Here is a 20,245-nt window from a genome sequence, read left to right as displayed (position 1 = left end):
TTCCGACACAGCGCCTGGTAACCGTTGTTTTTCGATGTAAAGTGTCATTCTGCTCTTCAGAAATGAGCCTGACTTTTGTAGCGTGGGAAAATGAAGTTTATTACAATTTAGTAGTGTAATTTTCAAATTAAAAGAGTCGTTTTGTGCTTAAAATTAAATAATAACTGGCCATATATCGATTTAAACAACAACAACAAACCTGAATGAGCAATTTGGAAGCCGAAAGAGCCCTCTGGTTTTTACCAGCCGAGCCGAAAAAGCCGATATTCGAAAAAGTCCCGGAATTCCCTCCACTATCTGGCACAGTTAAGGAAGGAATCTTTAGCGCCCTCTGGTGTGCATTTTTGTATACCTGCTGTGCGTAGGCGGTACCGGTCAAGTCAATTGTGTGTGGAAACAGACAACATGAGTGATTTTAACACTTAATATTGCATATTAAAATAACTTAATTCTATTCCTGGAAATATCTCTATGAATAAATTCGATTTTGACTGTTTGATTTTTATGAAATAATTAAAAAATAAATGTAGAGTCGAGTCCCAGTACTAAACGTAGTTTTTATTTGTTTTGCTGTTGTTTTTTAAGCTTCTTTTTCAGTAAAAGAAGAGCTCATTTTAGTAAAACGAGTTAACATTAAAATATGTTAAGTGGGTTTTTTTTTAATGGAAAATGTTTGTGTGTTTTATTTTGAAAAGGAATTTATCCAATTGTATTCGCGTAAATGTAACATAGTGTTGTGGTTTTCTACTATTGGCCAATCTTTGTATGAATTGTTGCTTACTCTGATTAGCCAGGCAACCAACATTCAATCATATCAGCAGCACAATTTGTGTTTTTATCTTGTTTAGATGTCAAATGTTTTAGAATTTCTGAGTGCTGATTGTAGTTACATCAAACTATGCCAAAATTTCTCTCTATAAAATAACAATAAGTCTCTTTATTTTGAAGCGGCTATACAATTATTTAGTATTTCGTGGTTCATTGACTTGACAATGAATTACTAATTGTGCACACACATTGACTGATTATAACACAACTACATTTTTTTCAAATTAGAGTAAAATATCTAACTTTTCAAAAAGATGGAAACTGGATTGAGATGGGTTTTCTGTAATTTTTGAAAAAAGTGGTGGGTATATTGTGGAAAGTGAAAATAAAAGCTAGTGACCGAAATGAGAAGAGACTTTCAATGGCGCGTTTGAAACATTTGAACCCTACACAAAATTGGCAATTATGTCTCCCCCGCTGTTTTGTGCCTTTAAAGCAGGGGTGTCAAACCCATTTTAACTTGGGGGCTAGACGATAGAACAAACGTTCTGTCAGGGGCTGGACTAGTAGATTAAAGAGAAAGAAATAAAGAGATAAAGAAATAAAAGATGGAGGGGAAAGGAGAGAGGGCGGGAAGAAGAAAGAGAGAGAGGGAGAGAGCGTGAGAAACGAGATCAAAAGAGAAGTCGTGAGAGAGGGGGAAAGAAAGGGAGCTGAAGAAAGAAATCCAAAGAGAAATAAAAAGACAAAAGGAGAGAAAGGAGATAAGAAAGCGCGAAGGGTAAGAAGAGATCAAGAGAAAGAACGAAAAAGGAAGTTAGAGCAAAAGAAGTAAAAAAAGACACAGAGAGAGAAACAGACAAAGAGCAACAAAGGAAGAGAAAAAGAGCGACACAGAGAGTGAAAGAGACAGAGACAAAGAAAGGGAGAAAAGGGGTGGAAAAGAGAGAGAGAAAAAAAAGAAATACAAGTACAGTGTCTTTGTTCGAGGCACCTTTCTTTGGCAACATCAAGTTAACATCTTTCAACCTGCAGCTTGTTTTTCTCTTGTACTTCTCTGAGTGATGTCTCGCGGGCCGGATTCAATCCCTGAGCGGGCCTAAACTGGCCCGCGGGCCGCCTGTTTGACACCTGTGCTTTAAAGGACTCTGTGTAATATTTGACCACCGGATGGTGTAGTGCAACCGAAACAAGTGCTAAAAAGGGCAAGGAAGAAACAAACTACAGACTTAAAGTGACCTAATGAGGCAGTTTTACTTCTCAATTTGTGAAGATGTAAAAAAAAGGAAACCCGCACAAGCATGGGGAGATCATGCCAACTCCACACAGGAAGGTTTGATCCCATGACCTCAGAACTGCGCTGCACAATCGCCAACCACTGCGCTGCCTTGCCTTAAAAATTGTTAGTAAAATCTTAAATATTATTTTTTATTACTTCATACATTCAAATACATTTTGAGCAACAGTTAAAAAAACCCTATTAGAAACACTATACAATATTTATATTGTTTTGTGGTTATTGCGCTTAATCTGATTTTGGCAACTGAATAGTATAGTAAACATGTACTAGTTTGCAGGATATTCCTCTTTAACCATCCCTTAGTTGTTGACTTAACACTCGTCTTTCCTGTTTATGTTGCTAAGCCCTGAGAGAAAAAAGACGAAATACCAAAACACAAAACACCTGATACAAATTTATGTTCATGAACTTCATTCCATCGGACACATTTTTGGGCTTGAAACGTACAAAGTTGTTGTTTTTGTCTGATACTTTGTCAACATGTATTTGGTTCAAACTGTACTATGGAGGAATGAGAGGAAGGAAATCCCTTTTTTACCTTTAGTAGGTAGTGCTTTCCTTTAGGTCAGGGGTTGGGCAAATAACGGCCAGAGGGCCACAAGCGTCCTGTATAGCTTTTGAACCTGGCCTGCCAAACGAAAATATGATCAAATATGAAAGAAATCATCAAAAAGTACTACAAATAAAAATGTGCCACTTTTGTCCCCGGTGTCCCTTCCTTTTGACTGCACTCATGGCCAATTTACATGTTATCATACATAACGCTTTTGAGCTAGCTGTATTGCATATCAATGGAAATTAGGTACTTTCAAGAAGACTACTTCCCGGTTCATGGATTCCTTAACCACCTGGGCCGTAGGGGTACTACTTCCTGTGGTGTATCTTGGGCAAGTACAGCCTGGTGCTGCCCATTCCTCTCTTTTTAGGTCGGGGTTTGCTCCCCCACATGAAACAGACACTGGTTACCAGTAGCAAGAGAAGCCCCCTGATCTGACTCAGTTACAGCATCTTCATCATCTAGTTGCAGTTCTATTTCAGTGTAAAGCATCATCCCGCTCTTCAGAGATGAGCCTGATCTTGGCAATGCCGGGCAGTGGTGTGTTTGTTAAGATACTTCCGGGTCGTCCCTGGGGCCTCCTGCTGATGGGACATTCCCAGAGCACTTCCTGAGGGAGGCGGCCAGGAGACATCCTTATCAGATGCCCAAGCCACCTTAACTGGATCCTCACAATGTGTAGAAAGTCGCTCTACACTGAGACCCTGCCGGATGACCGAGCTTCTCACTCGATTTCTAAGGGAGAGCCCAGCCACCCTGCGAAGGAAACTTTCAGCTGCTTGTATCTGGGATATTGTTCTCTCAATCATGACCCGCAGTTCTTATCCATAGGTGAGGGTAAGAACGTAGTTAAACCAGTAAATCAAGAGCTTTGCCTTTTTGCTCAGCTCCTTCTTCACCACGACGGAACAGTACAGGGTCTGCATAACAGCAGATCCTGCACTAATCCGTCCGTCCGTCGATCTCCCGTTCCACTCCAAGACCTTGAGATACTTGAACTTCTCCACTTGGGGAAGGATCTCATCCCCAACCCAGACGACGTATGCCACCTTTGTCCAGCTGAGACCCATGGTTTGGGATCTTGGAGGTGCTGATGTTCATCCCTGCCGCTTCACACTTGGCTGCGAACCGCTCCAGTGTTAGCTAGAGGGAACTGACAGTACCACATTGTCTGCACAAAGCTGAAATGCAAAGCTAAAGCTTCCAAACCGGACCCCTTCCTTGACAAAGCTGCGCCCAGAAATTCTGACCATGGAACAGAATCAGTGACAAAGGGCACCTTTGGCAGAGTCCAACTCCTCCTGGAAACGAATCAGACTTACTGCCTGCAATGCGGACCAAACTCTGGCACGTGGCGTACAGCGACTGCACAGCCTGTGTGGTACCCCAAGCTATCGGAGACGCCCCCCCAGCCCCAGGAACATGGTCCAATGCCTTCTCCAAGTCCACAAAACACATGTAGACCGGATAGGCAAACTCTCATGCGCCCTTGAGGACCATGCAGTGTGTGTAGAACTGGTCCACTGTTCTACCGCCTGGACAAAAACCACAATGCTCCTCTTGAATCAAAGATGTGACTCCCTGAAGGACCCTCCTCTCCACCCCTTGAATAGACCTGAACAGGGAAGCTGAGGAGTGTGATTCCAGGCTTGTTTATAGTTACGTAAAAAATACAACTGTGGAGTGCAGTTACGGTGGCACTGTCTCAAGCACAGAGTACGAGGTTGCTGAACTTTTTATCATGGAGATATTCTCCTTACCATATATACTCTCATCAAAGCAGATTGTACAAATACAAAATGAAATACTGAAATCAAGGGGTCAGCTTATATGCGCACATTTGGTTGTGTGTCACCAATAATAAATGGTAGGCAGCGTGTGTGGACAGGGGCGTGGCTTACATAAAAACTACAAACCAATGAGAAAACAAATAGGGCAAACGTAAGTACAGAATTTACCGTCACATTGTGTGAAATTGCAGTCTCTTTTTTTGTTAAATTATTTTTGGAATCCACCATGCCAAGTCTTGGACAGTACCCAGATATGGAGAAGGAAATCTTCAAGTGGTTTGTAGCCCAGAGACAAAATGGATATGGGGTGTCTTAGCTAAGTCTTCGCCTACAATTTCTCTAGAATGAACAAGCCAAGAAATATAAAGGGTATACTGCTTCCACAGGTGGGTGTAGACGATTTCTTCTATTTCTTTTAGGCGGGGCGGCGAGTATAAAAGGTACAACATCCATTGCAACCTGGTCATCCTAGAAGGGGGATTATCTCGTGTGCGGTCTCTTCTCAAGGTTTCTTCATTTTCTTCAAGTTGAGGTTTTTGAGTTTTTTCCCCTTTTGGATCAAGGGATGGTGTCATAATAGTCTGTAGTTTGCAATGGTCTGTGCAGCCCTTTGAGACTCCTTCTGATTAAGGGCTTCACAAATAAACATGACTTGACAAGACTATGAGGGTTCATTTGTCACTAGATAGTTATTTTCAGAGTACCGTGCTACGTTTTGGGGTCAGTAATCCAGGGGGTAACTGATTTACTTTTTAAATAGAGTAACTAATAACCGTAACCAATTACTTTTTATGCACCCAACACTGACCATAGGTCATCAGAAACCTTACTTTACATTCCCATCTATTTACAATCATCTCAAAGAACAATTTTGCGTATTTTTAGAAGAGAAAGATCTTTTTTGTCTTTCAATGATTAGTTACAAATCTGAATGCTGGCTAATCATCTGTATTCTCAAAGCGGCGGCTAATCCTTATCAGCTTAAGCTTGCGAGTCTTGCTCAAACCTGCCTGCTCAGCATTTCGCCAAGCCCCCGCATGGAAACGCTGCCCAGCAGTTAGTCCTGAACTATAGCCCCTGGACCAAATATGAGCCGCTTCCACATTCGGTCCGCCTCCTCTGAACTCTATTTTTTGTGCGTTTTTGGTTTTAATATAATTCAAACTCAGTGACAGCGCCAAATTTTTACCATTAGACTACCAGTGATATAGATGACTTAGAAATAGGCATTGGGTTTGATCTCGTTGTGAGTTACGATACCAGAAATTAATGACAGTGTATTTGTGCATTACTCATGTTACAATGACAATACATTTGTCACTTCTAATGCGTAGACTATAATAGGATTTATTGTCTTTAATACATGAGAAACACACAATGAAATTAACATTTGTCTCTGGTACTGTGACGACAAATATTGTGATAAGATCAAATCTACTGCCTTTTCACAAGTCATCGATACCGCTGGTAGTCCAGTGATCTGACAACTAAGCTGATCCTGGTCCTCTTGAGACTGTGCACGTCACACTAGAAGGTTTATGTTCCATGGACTTTTTTCGTGAAGGACCCACAGAAGGGTCTTTAAGTGTGATTTCTGGAAAAAAAATACATTTTTACTTTTGGCACTCCTGCCATGGTAACACTTGAAAACTGACATCGGCCCCTCATCAGAGAAGGGAAACGTTATGTGGCCTCCAGAGGAAAAACGTTGAGGAACCCTACTGCCCAGTAATCCCGCACTTCTTTTACAATCGGGGTCCGAAGGCTTCACACTGATGTGAGCACGCTTGCGGCGGACTCTCGGGGGCTTGGTCCCAAAAAGAAACTGATGCAAGTCTCCAGAAGAGTCTCCACGCTCCTCAGCAGGAGCACGTTGATGCCGAGGTAAAGCGGAAGCACCATTACGCCCAGCACGGCTAGCAAAGCCAGCGTCAAGTTCGAATCCCGCCGCGAGTGGAAGGCCGTCGACGCTGCGCCTTTGACCTCGGGTCCTCGGTTGTAAGCTTCCATTGTTCGCCAGAGGAGTAGAATCGAACAGGTGAGAAGAATGAGGATCAGGTAGAAGAAGACTACCACCCAGCAGGGGCGCATGGAGCTGGGCAGGGGACTGAGGATGTTAGGTAGGCAGCGCATAAAAGAACCCCCAGAAACCAAACAGGCCGCCGCTCGGGTTTCCTCCAACCTCCATCGACACCGAAGGCTGAGAGCTACCGCGACCCAAACCGACAAGCAGCAAAGGTAGCCGACGGCATGGCAACGCCACCCGCTGCTCTCCTCGTTTTTGTCCTCCTCATCGACTTGGTCGTCTTCTTCTCTGGTCCACAGGAATCGAGCGAGGGTATCCACTGCCACAAGGGGAGTGATGAGCAACAGCACGGTGGCGTAGGTGTGGCTCAGGAAAAGCAGGAAGCGCAGGGCGATGATACCCGGAGGTGGCGTCAACTCTGTGGTCCACGACTCAAAGAGGCCCAGGAGACTCAGATAAACTGCATAAAGACACAAAATTGACAGGCTCAGAGATAGCTTTTTCCCCAGGGCTATCACCACCGTAAACAAGGGTGCAAAACTAAAAATATATATGTTGCGACTTATTTGGGTATTTTTCTTGCTGCTAAATGTTATAGCACTACTTTTCATCGTTTCACGTGCGGCTCCTTGTCGTTCCCTAGTGGCTCCTGGGCACTTTTCCAAAAATGTTTGATAATGGACAATGCTTAGGTTTATGTAGGAGCACAAACATGACACAAACATTGTTACTGTTTCCCAATTAATATAGATATATGCAGTGTGTGTATAATTATATATATATATATATGTGTCCTCAGGCAGCCCTTCGTAATTTTTTGTGTTTGTTTGTCATGATTACTGATGTGAGGCACCTGAGTTTGCTCCTTTGGCGCCAACTGCCTCGGACGCTGATTGGCTGCTTGTCTCTTTTTAAACCCCCGTCTTCCTGTCACCCGTTGTCAGTCCGTCTGCGAACCTCAGCTCACGCAAGAAGCCTTTTTGACCCTCACTCTCTCCTGTCCTGATTCCTGTTTGATTCTCTGCTCCGACCCCTTTTCTGAACTTGATTACGTTTTTGCTCCCCCGTGCCAGCCATCGATCTGTTTTTCCCCGCTCTCGACACTGCCTTCCCTCGCCACGGAAATACCACTTCTGCGTCTGAGTAACCTGCTCCCCACGATTAACGATTTACGGATCGTGTGTACTAACCTTTCCCTTCTTCCTGATAAAACTAAACGAAACGCACGCAAGTGGGTCCTGTCTTCCTTCTGAGAACGACTTTTTCTTTTCTCCTTTCTCTTACACTTGTTTTTCGCACCCTGAGTAATAATAGTGTGAAAGTGAGAAGAAAGCCAAACCCTTTTTGCATGTTATCTGTATCATTAGTGGGCTAGCGGTTAGCCCTGCGGCGACCGGGTTTGATTCCTGTTGCAAACAATAATGTGTGATTTTGGGCACTGCCATTTTTTACTTACCAATCATTGCACTGATAGAGTATGTACCATTAGTCTATAAAATGTGGCATTAAATATATACACTAGCTCTTACTTGATGCGCTTTATAGTCCGGTGAGCCTTATATATGAAAAATAGATGACAAAAGACTTTTTCCGATGCACCTTATAGTGCAGCAAATACGGTACATACAGCATACCTTCATAAAAGACTAGGAAGCACCAACGGAGAACTTTATACTATAAATCTATACTCGCTAATGTTAGCTTAGCGCCTGTGTCAGCATGCTCACCCGTGAGCAGGAAGTCGGTAAAGATGAGGATGCAGCAGCCGCAGAAGGCCACGGGACTTCGGGACGACGCCAGCAAGGGAAGGCACAGGAGGCTGCAAACCAGTTTGAACACGCACAACACCGAAGCCCCATCCAACACGCCGTCCATTTCTACAGGGGACAACGCAGAAAATGTTTGCGGCTTTGAAACAAGGGTAATTCCGAGAGCCAAGAAGAAATCTGCAGGTTCGAAAAAACTAGCTCCATTCAGGCCTCGGTGCCGTGGAATACTATGCTGTCTGAGATACGATGTGGAACCTCAGTGTTTTGCACAAGCTTTTGTACATCAGACGCTTGTCTGAGTGGAACAGTCCTTATTTTGTCTGCACTCGGGGATCAATACTCAAACTTTGCACTGTTTGCTGTGACGGGGCATCGTGGACCTCGATATGTACAGTCTGCAATAAAACACCTCTCATGTTTAGCCTGCAGTTTTCATTATCTCACACAAAAGTGTTGCATACCTGTTAACCTCAGCCAATCGCTCCCCGGCGGGCCGTCAGACTGTTGATAAACAAAGTCGTGTATTCACAATGTTACATATCATTGGAAAGCTTAAGCTCTCTGGGTTCAAAATGTACTCATCACAATCAGACTGAAGCAAAATACTCAAACTAAAGGCGGTAGACCTCACCCAAAATAGCCGTGAAATTCTACTCATGAAACGATTATACACAAACATGGTCTGGTTGCATTTACGAGAGTCCAGTGTTTCCAACTGCGTAAAATATTTACTCCAAAACACCCGATTAAAAAGAAAATACACCTAAAAGCATTCCCGCATCGTTAGACTCGTCAGATGATTTCTTATATGGCCGTTAGCTTCTGACCTTTTGATTGACACCAATCTCGGTTATTAAAGCCTGTGTGCATAAGGCAATCCTGTATCATACATTACAATCATGAAGATAAAATAATTCTCACTGTATTAAAAATAAGGCCTAGATGTAGTACTACGTAGTACTGTAGTAATAAAAAATGCCTAAAGAGCATAGTAGTCTCACCAAGGCACCATGTGTTTCCAAAGGCTCGCAATGAATCACTGTGCTGGGAGCGACATCTATTGGTTTAAATAATACACACTCTTCCTTTAAAACTACCATAATAAAAATGTTCCAATACATAAATGACGATTGAACTTGCAAGGAGAACAGGGATAGACTCTATAAAAATCCTCATTGTTCAAATTTGCACCGGAGCAGGATAAAAAACATTAAAGAAAGACGTATATAATCATGTCTCGGTAGTGTGTGTCAGAGCTAATCCTGAATTCTCCTAAGTGACCTACGAAGTCTACACGTGAGCAAGTATTTACATCAATCAGCAAGGCAACTTTGTAAAGCGAACATAAACAAACTCACGGAAACCAAACCCCAGAATCTCCGGAGTTTTCAGTACCTGGCTGCCCCTCGGGAGTCCTCAGAGTCGCATGACACTCGGAGCTCTTCGGCACGCTCTCTTCCTCTATCCTCCCCCTCCGCCCCCCTTTTTTTTGGCAGTTGCTAATAACCGTGCCCCCTCCCACCTATAACCTCTCTGCTGCGTTCGCTTGCACCTGGAGCCGTGGCGGGCGTGGCACTGTTTGAACAGGTTCAGGGAACCAGTCGGGCAACTCGCCGGCCTACCAAACGAGCGTGTCAAGACAAACAAGGTGAGGAGAAAACAGAGAGGGGGAAGTATCCTACTTGTTCAGGCAACTATTCTGACTCAGCCCTGAGGCCTTCTTGGATTATATCACCCTTTCTATTTCTAATGGTGTAATTATGTCTGGCGGTTTTCGCGCTAAATGACTCCCTGGGGGGGACCCCTTTCAAGCATTTTGGATTCTTTTTTGAAGCATCAACTCCAAAATGTTTCAAAGATTCCCAATCGAACCCTTTCCAACTTGGGTCATCACCAGATCACATGCGCATTGTTGACCCCAAACAACAGGAGGAGGACGAGTTTGAATAGAGCGAGGGAAGATTTGTATGTTGAGTTATGTTTTTAGAGTCTCAATTTATAAAAATATGCTTGAAATTATTGTTAGGAATTTATATCAAAATGTATACCGTTTACCAAATTGTTCAAATTAGTTATCTGACTCCATTAACCAAACACCACATGCATTCTCCTAACTATGCGCGCTCGTTTCTTGATGGAAAAATGGACAAGAGACCGGCATTTCCACACGGGGGCAGATTTGATTTCTTAAATAATTTAGCTAAGGGAACTCCATCGAATTGGCAGAATTAGTGTCGCTTGAGTCTCCTTCAAGCCCCCTCTCTCGATCTTTTGCCTTTCTCTCGGCCCACGTTTTTACCGCAAGCTGGTGTGCCGGCTCCTCCCATGGGCATGCCAGGAAAACTCCCACGTGGGGTCCACCCCCTGGCCTCGATGTCTGGAGAAACTCAAAACAGGAGAGTGTTTCTACGTCATTAGGGCCTTGTTCTCCAAACATCGCCTGCCGTCCCCCTTCAGAGTCCTGTTATCAAAATTCCCCAGCATTCGGATCAGCGTGACCTGTCATTGAACTTCAGCCTACCCAATTAAAATCTTCATTACACTCGATAAATGTAACTTGTATTTAATCGTATAAAATCCTTTATAGTAAAATATAAAAATTCCTTCAGTATGTTGAGATATGTTTCTAGAATCTCAATTTACTGAAATGCTTGTAAATATTTTTGGAATTTAAACTATAAAAATGTACCGTTTACCAAATTGTTCGAATTAGTTATCCAACTCCATTAACCAGACACGACCTACATCCATCCAACAATTTTGTGCGCTCATTTTGAGAGAGAAATGATCAGGAAGCCGGCAATTCCACACGGGGCGGATTTATTATTCCTAAACAGCAGATCTAAGTGTACTCAACAAGAGATGGCCTCCATCCAAGTTGCCCAGGATCATTTATACATTTCAACAAACAAGGCAAAGACATCCTACTATTCCCCTATTGACTATGTGTCATCCGCAGCTCAATTTAGCTTTCTCTTATTGGTTGTCTTCTCTCGGCATGACAGCGTGTCTGCTCCTCCCATGGGCGCCCCAAAGAAGCCACCTGGGCTCAACAATCTGACACATCAGCGCCCCGAGGTCTGGCCTTTTGCGTCAGCACACCCACGCATGCTGCTATCAGCACAACATCAAAACACAACATCTGCCTCTTATGCATTCCACACAGCCTGCCCTGACCTTTTATTGTACATTGAATTAAAGCACAGTCAGTAGATATCTCTATTACATTAAACTGAATACATGTAACTTGTAGTCAGTTGTATAAAATCCTTTATAGTCAAATGTATAAGATCCTTTAGTGTGAATGCACAAGTTTTAAGGAACACTTTTTTTTTTGCAATTCGCAGGGAAACAGGTGTATCGGGAAACACCGTAGGAGCCTGTGGCTGCAATCTGTTAAAAGAAATGACTGGATCAAGGACCTCAATAAGAATGTCCATGTTTGCAGTGCTTATTTCATATCTGGTAAGGTGTGGTGACTACCGTAAATTCCGGACTATAGAGCGCACCTGATTATAAGCCGCACCCACCACATTTCGGGAGGAAAACCGATTTTGTACATACACAAGCCACACCTGTATATTAGCCGCATGCGCCCACATTGAAAAAACGCAATACAAACGCGAAATTAACCCATACCCGATACAGTCCATAAACCACAGCCGGCAAAATGAACGGAAAATGATACCGGTACTTAAGATTTAATGCAGACCTGCCCGTTGAATGTAATCCAAGAAAAAAAGTGTATGTTTCCAAAGGTGAGGGTGGGAAAAATATATATCCACTATTGTCGGCCGCGTCCACAAACACGTCTCACCTTTACTCCACTTCCCGTAAGCCTGCGTTTGCCCCTTGTTTCTCATTTGCTCGTGCAAAACATACCAGAATAAGTATATACAGTTTCAAATACATACTATACATGGTTACACATATTTACAAAGAAAGACGGTACACCGAGAGAGTTTTCAAAGCTTTAATAATAATATTATAACTTTCATCCCAAACCGTGCCTGTGAAGGGTAGCAAAACACTACTAGCAACACGCTCGCAACATAGTAAACAGCCCTCTTAAAAAAATATACCGTACTTGTAGTGAGCACGGTAAACCGTCCTCATCTTCCTCCTTACAACTGACGTCATCAAAGTCGTCTTCCTTCAGTATGGGAAAGAGACTTTAACATATAGACGTCGTCCCACGCTCCCTTATTCCAAAACACGCTAGCACCAGCTCGCTAAGTAAAATTTACATGCAGTAGCTCTGTTTCCTTCTATATCGGACTGCACGATTGCGTTTAGCTTGAAAGTTGCGTCATGTGCCTTCCTCTTTGCAATTTGCATGATGAGGATATGTCTACGCTAATTTAATTTTTGCACAAGCTGAGAAGTTGCAGTTTAAATCTTGCCTTTTGTACTCGAGCGCCGCTGGCGGCCGTTAGAAAAGTTACATAAATTGGCCGCATCACTGAATAAGCCGCAGGGTTGAAAGTTTGGGAGAAAAGTAGCGGCTTATCGTCCGGGATTTACGGTATCTGGTTTAGAAATGCTTGAATTGAATTGTGTAAACGATACGCGGGGGAAAATAAACGCTTAATCGAGGATAACATTTGCTGGTGTACTGCCACAATTTTACCAATCTGCGATGATTTCATTTGCTGCCAATGACCAAGACCATATGGATTAAAGCTAGAATGGGAAAGAGGACAAAAGGGAAATCGGATATGTTGACAGGTATGCTTTAAGTCAAATTTTGTTTCGAAAAATGTTTCAAATTTAAAGTGTTTCCAATATTCCTAATATTATTGTATTTTTCGAACTGTAAGGTGCACCGGGTTACAAGGTGCACCCAAAAAAAACAGTCTTTGGTGATCAATGTTTCATATATAAGGCACACTGGACTATAAGGCTCAAGAAATTAAAAGTACAGTAAGACCGAACATTGCATGAAAAAGAAATAAATATCTCATCTCATCTCATCAGCTGCACCGCTTATCCTCAGTAGGGTCGCGGGTATGCTGGAGCCCATCCCAGCAATCATCGGGCAGTGGGCAGGGGACACCCTGGACTGGTTGCCAGCCAATCGCAGGGCACACGGGGACATACAACTCACTCGCTCATTCACACCTAGGGACAATTTGGACCGGCCAATTCACCTGAAATGCATGTTTTTGGATATTAAAATTAAAATCATTTATCATGTAGAACATAAAATAACATTATGTCATCAGGTTTCACCACTGAAAATAATTTGACCAACAAACAATTAAAATGTTAACCACCAGAGGGCACTCAAAGACCACTCTGTTTGGCAAAGGCAGAACAGTTGCCGAATGCAGTTTCGCTTAACTGAACTATGATTTTTCAATTTTAGCCACTGTATTCTCTGGTATATACAAATAACAACAGCACAAAAACTTTGTCTGGGTCGCAATCGGCCACTATTATCCTGCCGTTTATTAAGGAAAAGAGATTTCTTTGGGGGGTGCTTGGGTTGAATTTGGGGTGTCTCAATACCCCCCCAACACAAGATGGTTACGCTCATGGATAAAAACATTAACAGTGGTTAAGTTTTATGAAATAAAATTACAAAATGGAATAATAAGTCATAATGACAACTATCATAAGTGGTTAGCACGGTCGCCTATCACACAAAATGTCACTGTTTGAGACCGGGTGGAAACATGTTGGCCTGGAGAGGGATGGGTGCCAACAGGCTGTACTTGCCCAAGACACACCTCAGAAAATGGTGCCTTTATGACCCTAGTGGTTAAGTGATCCAACTAACCAATGACAACAGCACAAAAACTTTGTCTGGGTTGCAATCTGGCACTATTATCCTGCCCTTTATTAAGGAAAAGAGAGATTTTTTGGGGGTACTTGGGTTGAATTTGGGGTGTCTCAATACCCCCAACACAGGCTGGTTACACTCATGGCTAACGTTTCATGGAAAAAAAACAACTAGATGGAGGAATAAGTCACAATGATAACAATTATCAGTGGTTTGCACATTCGCCTAACATGCAAAAGGTTCCCTGTTTGAGTCCGGGTGGAAATGGATGGGCACCACTAGGCTGTACTTGCCCAGGGCACACCACAGGAAATTCTGGCCTGTTAAGGGATCCAACCGACCAATTGGATCCGTCACCGCAGCCACCACCAATGACAACAGCACAAAAACTACGTCTGGGTTGCAATCTGGCACTATTATCCTGCCCTTTATTAAGGAAAATAGAGATTTTTTGGGGTGCTTCTGTTGAATTTGGGGTGTCTCAATACCCCCCAATACAGGCTGGTTACGCTCATGGCTAAAAACATTAACAGTGGTTAATTTTCATGAAAGAAAACTGAATGGAGTAATAAGTCATAAGGACAACAATTATCAGATGTTAGCACATTCACCGAACATGCAAAAGGTGCCCGGTTCGAGACCGGGTGGAAACGGATGGGCACCACCAGGATGTACTTGCCCAAGACACACCATAAGAAATGGTTGCCGGTTAAGGGATCCAACCAACCAATGTGGTCCATCAGCGCAACCACCACCAATGAAAACAGCACAAAACTTTGTCTGTGTTGCAATCTGGCACTGTTATCCTGCCCTTTATTAAGGAAAAGAGAGATTTTTTGGGGTGCTTGGGTTGAATTTGGGGTGTCTCAGTACCCCCCAATGCAGGCTGGTTACGCTCATAGCTAAAAACATTAACAGTGGTTAAGTTTCATGAAAAAAATGACTAAATTGAGTATACAGTAAGTAATAAGTGGTTAGCATATTCGCCTAACATGCAAAAGGTCCCCGGTTCGAGTCCGGGTGGAAACAGATGGGTACCACTAGGCTGTACTTGCCCAAGACTCACCACAGGAAATGGTGCCCCTACGACCCCAGTGGTCAAGGGATCCAACCAACCAAATCATATTAATACTGTAATGTCGCTCCACGTTTGAGTTACGTGCCACGAGCACCACCTGGCGCCGACGTGCGCACATCAGGCCGCTTCGCGGGCGCGCGCGCTTCCATGCGCGTTCTCGCCTGAATTCAACCAACATGGAGCGAGCAGCGCGTTCACGTTCCCTCTCATCGTCCCAAAATCCCCCCCAAAATGTGGCATAGTATGGGTTAAAAAGAGGGGAAAACAAAACGAAAAGGGGAGAAAAAAATATACTCTTGCTGCCGGGGGTTCGCCTCCTGCAGGACCCAGAAGTGAACGACAGGCGACCCGGAAGGTTTGAAGTCCGCCTGACTGCAAATCGACACGGAGAAAAAAAGGGAGACTAAAGGCGATCGTTCCCCAAAGAATCGTCGTGCAGGAGCAGGTAGGGGATATTAGCATGCCATGCTAACGTTAGCACGATGTCGTCGAATGTCGTTTTAAACTCGTTAGTGTTGCTAAAATAAAGTTGCCGTTCGCCCCCATCATTAACCCCCACCCTAAAAAAAATCGAAACACTCTGCAAGGGGCCCCCCTCTGATAAGCTTTAAGTTACCCCCCTCCCTCCATCGGATTGCATGACTTTACATCGCATTGCATTGAATGTGAACCCACATCCTCCCCGACGAAAGATGTCGTCGTGTTCCTCGGAGGAAGTGTCATCATGGCTGTTTTTTTTTCACCCGCTTCAAGCAGCCGGGATATTTAAAGCTGCAAAATGCGAGTCAACAAGGCGAAAAGAAGAAGGAGGAGGGGGAGAGGGAAAAAAATAATCGCGAATGCTCGCCCACTCGCTATCGTCAACGGCGCCCGCCGCTTATAAAAATAAAAGCGAGGAAGGGGCTGCCATTTTTGTTTCTCTTTTGTCTGATTTTGGGCCAAAAGCAGACGAAGGAGACGACTGCCGGGCTGGAACTTGCCGAGAGCACAATGAAAACGAGCGGGGCTTTCTTTGGCTTGCAATTCGCTGACAGCTTTTCTTATTAATCATATTCACTCGTTCATATTTATTGAAGATGATATAGTAATGTTTTTAACACTGCTTTCACGGAGAAGATGGTGGTGAGGTTATACAACTTGAATCCCCCAAAACGGTCATTTCAGTTCAGCTTTCTTTTTTCTTTGTATTCTATCTTTATAGTCAATTAATTCATTATTGTTTGAACAAGACATTAATTGGCATTGAAATGTCGTAAAGCCGTTTTTTGAAAGTCTTAAAAATGTGAGCAAAGTATTATTTATCCATCCATCTATTATCTGCACCGCTCATCCTCAGTAGGGTCGCGGGGGTGCTGGAGCCTATCCCAGCTGTCTTCGGGCGGTGGGCAGGGGACACCCTGAACTGGTTGCCAGCCAGTCGCAGGGCAGTATTAAATTAATTTTTGAACTAGAAAGATTGAGTAACATCCTCATTTGTCTTTTTTAATATTTCACCGATATACTTTGGTGGCAATATGGCGTGACCACAATAAGGGAACTATCAAAACAGTGATGTGGTTTCAGTCGGGCCTCTAGATTTAATGAGAAGTGGCTCATTAGGGTGGTAATGCGCCCGTCTTCGGATCAAGAGGTTGCAGGTTCGATTCCAGGCTCCTCTGAGTTATATGTGGAAGTGTCCTTGGGCAAGACACTGAATCCCTAATGCCCCCAATAAGCAGGTAGGCGCCTTGCATGGCTGATGCTGCTATAGGTTAGTTAGTGTGTCAAAGGGAAAAGTGTGAAGCACATTGTAAAGCACTTTGGGAGGTCTTCATTTACTTGAAAAGCGCTGTATAAATGCAGAACATTTACATTGGGTGTCCATTACATCCATTGCAGCCTGGTCATCCCGGATAGGGGATGACCTCATGTGCAGTCGCTTCTCAAGGTTTCTTCATTTTCCTCATGTTGAGGTTTTTGAGTTTTTCCTTGCCCTCATGTAGGTTTTAGATCAGGGGATGGTGTAATAATTAGTCTGTAGTTTGCAATAATCTGTGGTCTGTGAAGCGTTTTGAGCCTCGTTGTGATTAAGGGCTATACAAATAAACATGACTGCAGGGCTTTTTCACGAGACCCCGCGAGTCAAATGAAACTGCTACAAAAGCGAACTAAGAGGTTGCGACGCTGACAGGCAAGTATTAGCAAGGCGAATTTATTAAAGACTCTCCAAAGAATGCCAGTCTTAATAGTCGGCACTCACTCATTTTTAGCTTACCAAATCTGGCCCGCTTTCTGAAAAGTTTGGACACCCCTACCTTCAAGGGGACAAAATCAATTGAATTATTGAATAATAACTACAATTTTTTATTTATTATTGAATGCATTTTGTAATTACCAGTATATAGATTTTAAGGTGTTATTTTGTACTATAGTATCAGTATTGTATTTTCGTAGAATTTCTGTCGAAGTATTTCCATAGTAGTGTTTTTGTACTAATTCTGTAGTATTTGTGATATTTTTGTAGTATTTACAACATAGTTCTTTTGTAGTATTTTTGTCATACTATTTCTGTATTAGTAATTTTGTATCATAGTATTGCAGTGGTTAGCACATTCGCCTACTGAGGATAAGCAGTGCAGATAATGGATGGATAGTTATTTTGTACTATTACTATAGTAGTTTTTCTTTTTTGTGTGGTAAATATTATTATTGATGTTATATAATTGTAGTCTGTAGTATGTACAGCCCTTTGAGACTCCGAGTGATAAAGGGCTATACAAATAAATATGACTTGACTTATGTTCTAAAAGCCGTACCATGTATTGTCTACAAGGCACGATTTTTTGCGTGCAAGAAATATTGAAGTTTTTTATTGTTTTGTTTGGTTCAATTGTGGGTTTTCTTGTTTAAATTATAGACCATTTACCATTTAAATTTGATTTTAAAAGGCATTTAAAAAGTCTTGAATTTAACTTGCTTTAAGCTGTAGGAACCCCTGTTTAATACTTTACACTATAGTGCAGGGATCAGGAAGTGATGGTTATATATGGCTCTCTTTATGAGAACATATGGCTCAGAGATAAGACATAATTTCAGCAGTTACTTCATCTGTTGTTAGATTTGCTGCTTGTTACATGTGTAAAGCCGAGCCATTGCCAACTAATGTAATACTATTTTAACTACAGTTTACGCCAACATACCCCGTTTTGGCTGTAAATCGCTAAATAATTCTTCAATAAATCTTTATTCACTCTTTAGACACTTCATGATAAAAAGGCAAATAACAAATGAAATACCAGAAGCTCTAGCAAAGCACCGAGAGAACTTTAATGGAATGGGCGGAGCTATACGCAGTGCACACACACTTCTTCTCCTCACCCAGTGCCGTCTGCACTGAAAGTAAATACGCTGGTATCCTCGTTTGCAGTATTTTGGGACATTTCTACCTAAGAACTTTGCTCGCACCTCGTTTTCAAACCATGATTTAGGACAAAAACGACAGTCAAAATGGGCCTCAACACTCTTAAGTAATAGCTGTAGGGAGACAAAATTTAAGTGGTATTGATATGAGGCACAGTCTCTGGCATTATTATTTTATAGATTTTATCAAATCATCAGACATATGCCAGACATAACGAAATTGTGAATATGCTTGATTGCTGTTAAGATTGTCAAGAAGGGTTGTTCATACCTCACATTGTTTGTTTGCTCTTATTAGTGTCAAAAAATGTGTTCAAACCAAAATATATATATATATATATATATATATATATATATATATATATATCACAGGGAAACAAAATGTGTGAAAGAGTGAGCTTTTGTCTGGACAGGACTGGCGTTTTTTTTAATTTATTTTTTTTAGTTTTTTTCTTAGAATATATGTTTTGGCTGGTGAATTCAATTAATGCAGGAATTTTGTTTTTTTAATTGAAATGCTAAATTGATAAATGCAACATGAAATTCAGACTATAAGGGGCACCTAAAAATCCCAAATTTAAAAGTGAGCCTTATAATCCAGTGCGCCTTTATATACGGCATAATCCAGTGAATTTGATTGGAAATGCACACAGTATCTAAACATGTGTTACTATATGAGGTTTTACTGTAACATCATTAACCCAAATCGCAAAACACCGCAAACAACGGGAATCAAACTCTGGTTTGCCGGGTGGGGGGGATTTTTTAAGGGTTATTGTTCTATCTTCTTGATTCATTATCCGTTATCGGTCAGTTCATGATACGCTACAAAGCCTAGGAGCCGGAACTCTGTGTTACTTAACTACTAAACCACCAGTAATAGAGGTGACATACGAAAAGGCATTCAGTTTTATCTCATCATCACAATATTTTAACTCATGGAGCCAGAAATAATGTTAGAGAACAGAGAAAATACAAATTAGCCATGACAAATATAAATAAACGCAGAGTCCGATTTATCACCAGATATACTGTCCCACCTTTTTGTCTCCTTTTAAGCAATTTTTTTCCCATTTTACTATGTATTATCATAAAGGGTGAGTGCTTGCATTATTAGTGCAAATACTTCATAATTTGCTTTGAAAATATTTTGAAATGTAAAGGGACAATGTGTATTATGTGACCACTAGATGCCGCCGTATTGTGTTGTGCTATACAAATAAAAATTAGTTGACTTGACTTGCAGGGGTCCCCAACGTGGTAGTGCCCAAAGACCACTTAGTTCTGAAAATATATCATGGGTCATTGTAATTTTCTAGGAACTTCGATTTCTAACTGATGTTTAGTGGTTGACTGAGCCTATTTTAACCGTGATTAGTTACAACACGGTAATGACATAATAACATAGAAATAACATTTTCATCAACAAATGCTTAATAAGCCCTTCGTGCTAATTAGGATCAAAAAGTAACTGGCGGCCTAAAAAAGTTTGGAAACCCCTGGTGTAGCGCAACCGAAAACGAGTGCTGAAAAGCACAAGGAAGACTACAAATTACAAAGACCAAACAGGACCATTTTTCTTCTCATTTCTTTGCCCAAGCTTTTACCATCCTTATCAGTAGGAGGCGGCACAAAGCCTGCTAACAAGTACCCATATCAGCAAGATGTCAAATAATTATCTCAGCTCCCATAACGTGGAGCTCATACTAAGTAAAATAAATGCAAATTTCTCAACCTACAAGTGTTTTAACAAATGCACGTTCATATGAAAGTT

General features: G+C 42.1%; 2 protein-coding genes across 5 annotated transcripts in view; one reads left to right on the top strand and one right to left on the bottom strand.

The window, feature by feature from the left end:
* Positions 1–5,781: 5,781 nt before the first annotated feature.
* Positions 5,782–20,245, bottom strand: part of LOC148363938 (uncharacterized) — a 20,864-nt gene continuing 6,400 nt past the window's right edge. Inside the window, exons 1-3 of one of the 3 annotated variants that reach the window (XM_088338046.1) lie at positions 9,605–9,665; positions 8,168–8,317; positions 5,782–6,900 (exon numbers count right to left, since the gene is read on the bottom strand). In XM_088338046.1, coding sequence (XP_088194172.1) covers positions 6,182–6,900; positions 8,168–8,315 — 867 coding nt within the window. In that variant the 5' untranslated portion in view covers positions 8,316–8,317; positions 9,605–9,665 and the 3' untranslated portion in view covers positions 5,782–6,181. Of the gene's footprint in view, positions 6,901–8,167; positions 8,318–9,567; positions 9,666–20,245 lie in introns of those variants that run through there. The other 2 variants (XM_088338047.1, XM_088338048.1) reach the window with 2 other exon arrangements.
* The window catches only part of znf362a (zinc finger protein 362a), a 26,179-nt gene continuing 21,149 nt past the window's right edge, over positions 15,216–20,245 (top strand). For both annotated transcript variants that reach the window (XM_088338045.1, XM_088338044.1), the window contains exon 1: positions 15,216–15,517. The gene's annotated coding sequence lies outside the window, so the exon portion shown is untranslated. The remainder of the gene's footprint in view (positions 15,518–20,245) is intronic.

This window comes from Urocampus carinirostris, chromosome 6, assembly GCF_059441175.1.
Source record: "Urocampus carinirostris isolate Australia breed hairy pipefish chromosome 6, RoL_Ucar_1.0, whole genome shotgun sequence".
NCBI lineage: Eukaryota > Metazoa > Chordata > Actinopteri > Syngnathiformes > Syngnathidae > Urocampus > Urocampus carinirostris.
Note: the sequence above shows the minus strand (reverse complement) of the source record. Positions and strands in the feature narration are given on the sequence as shown.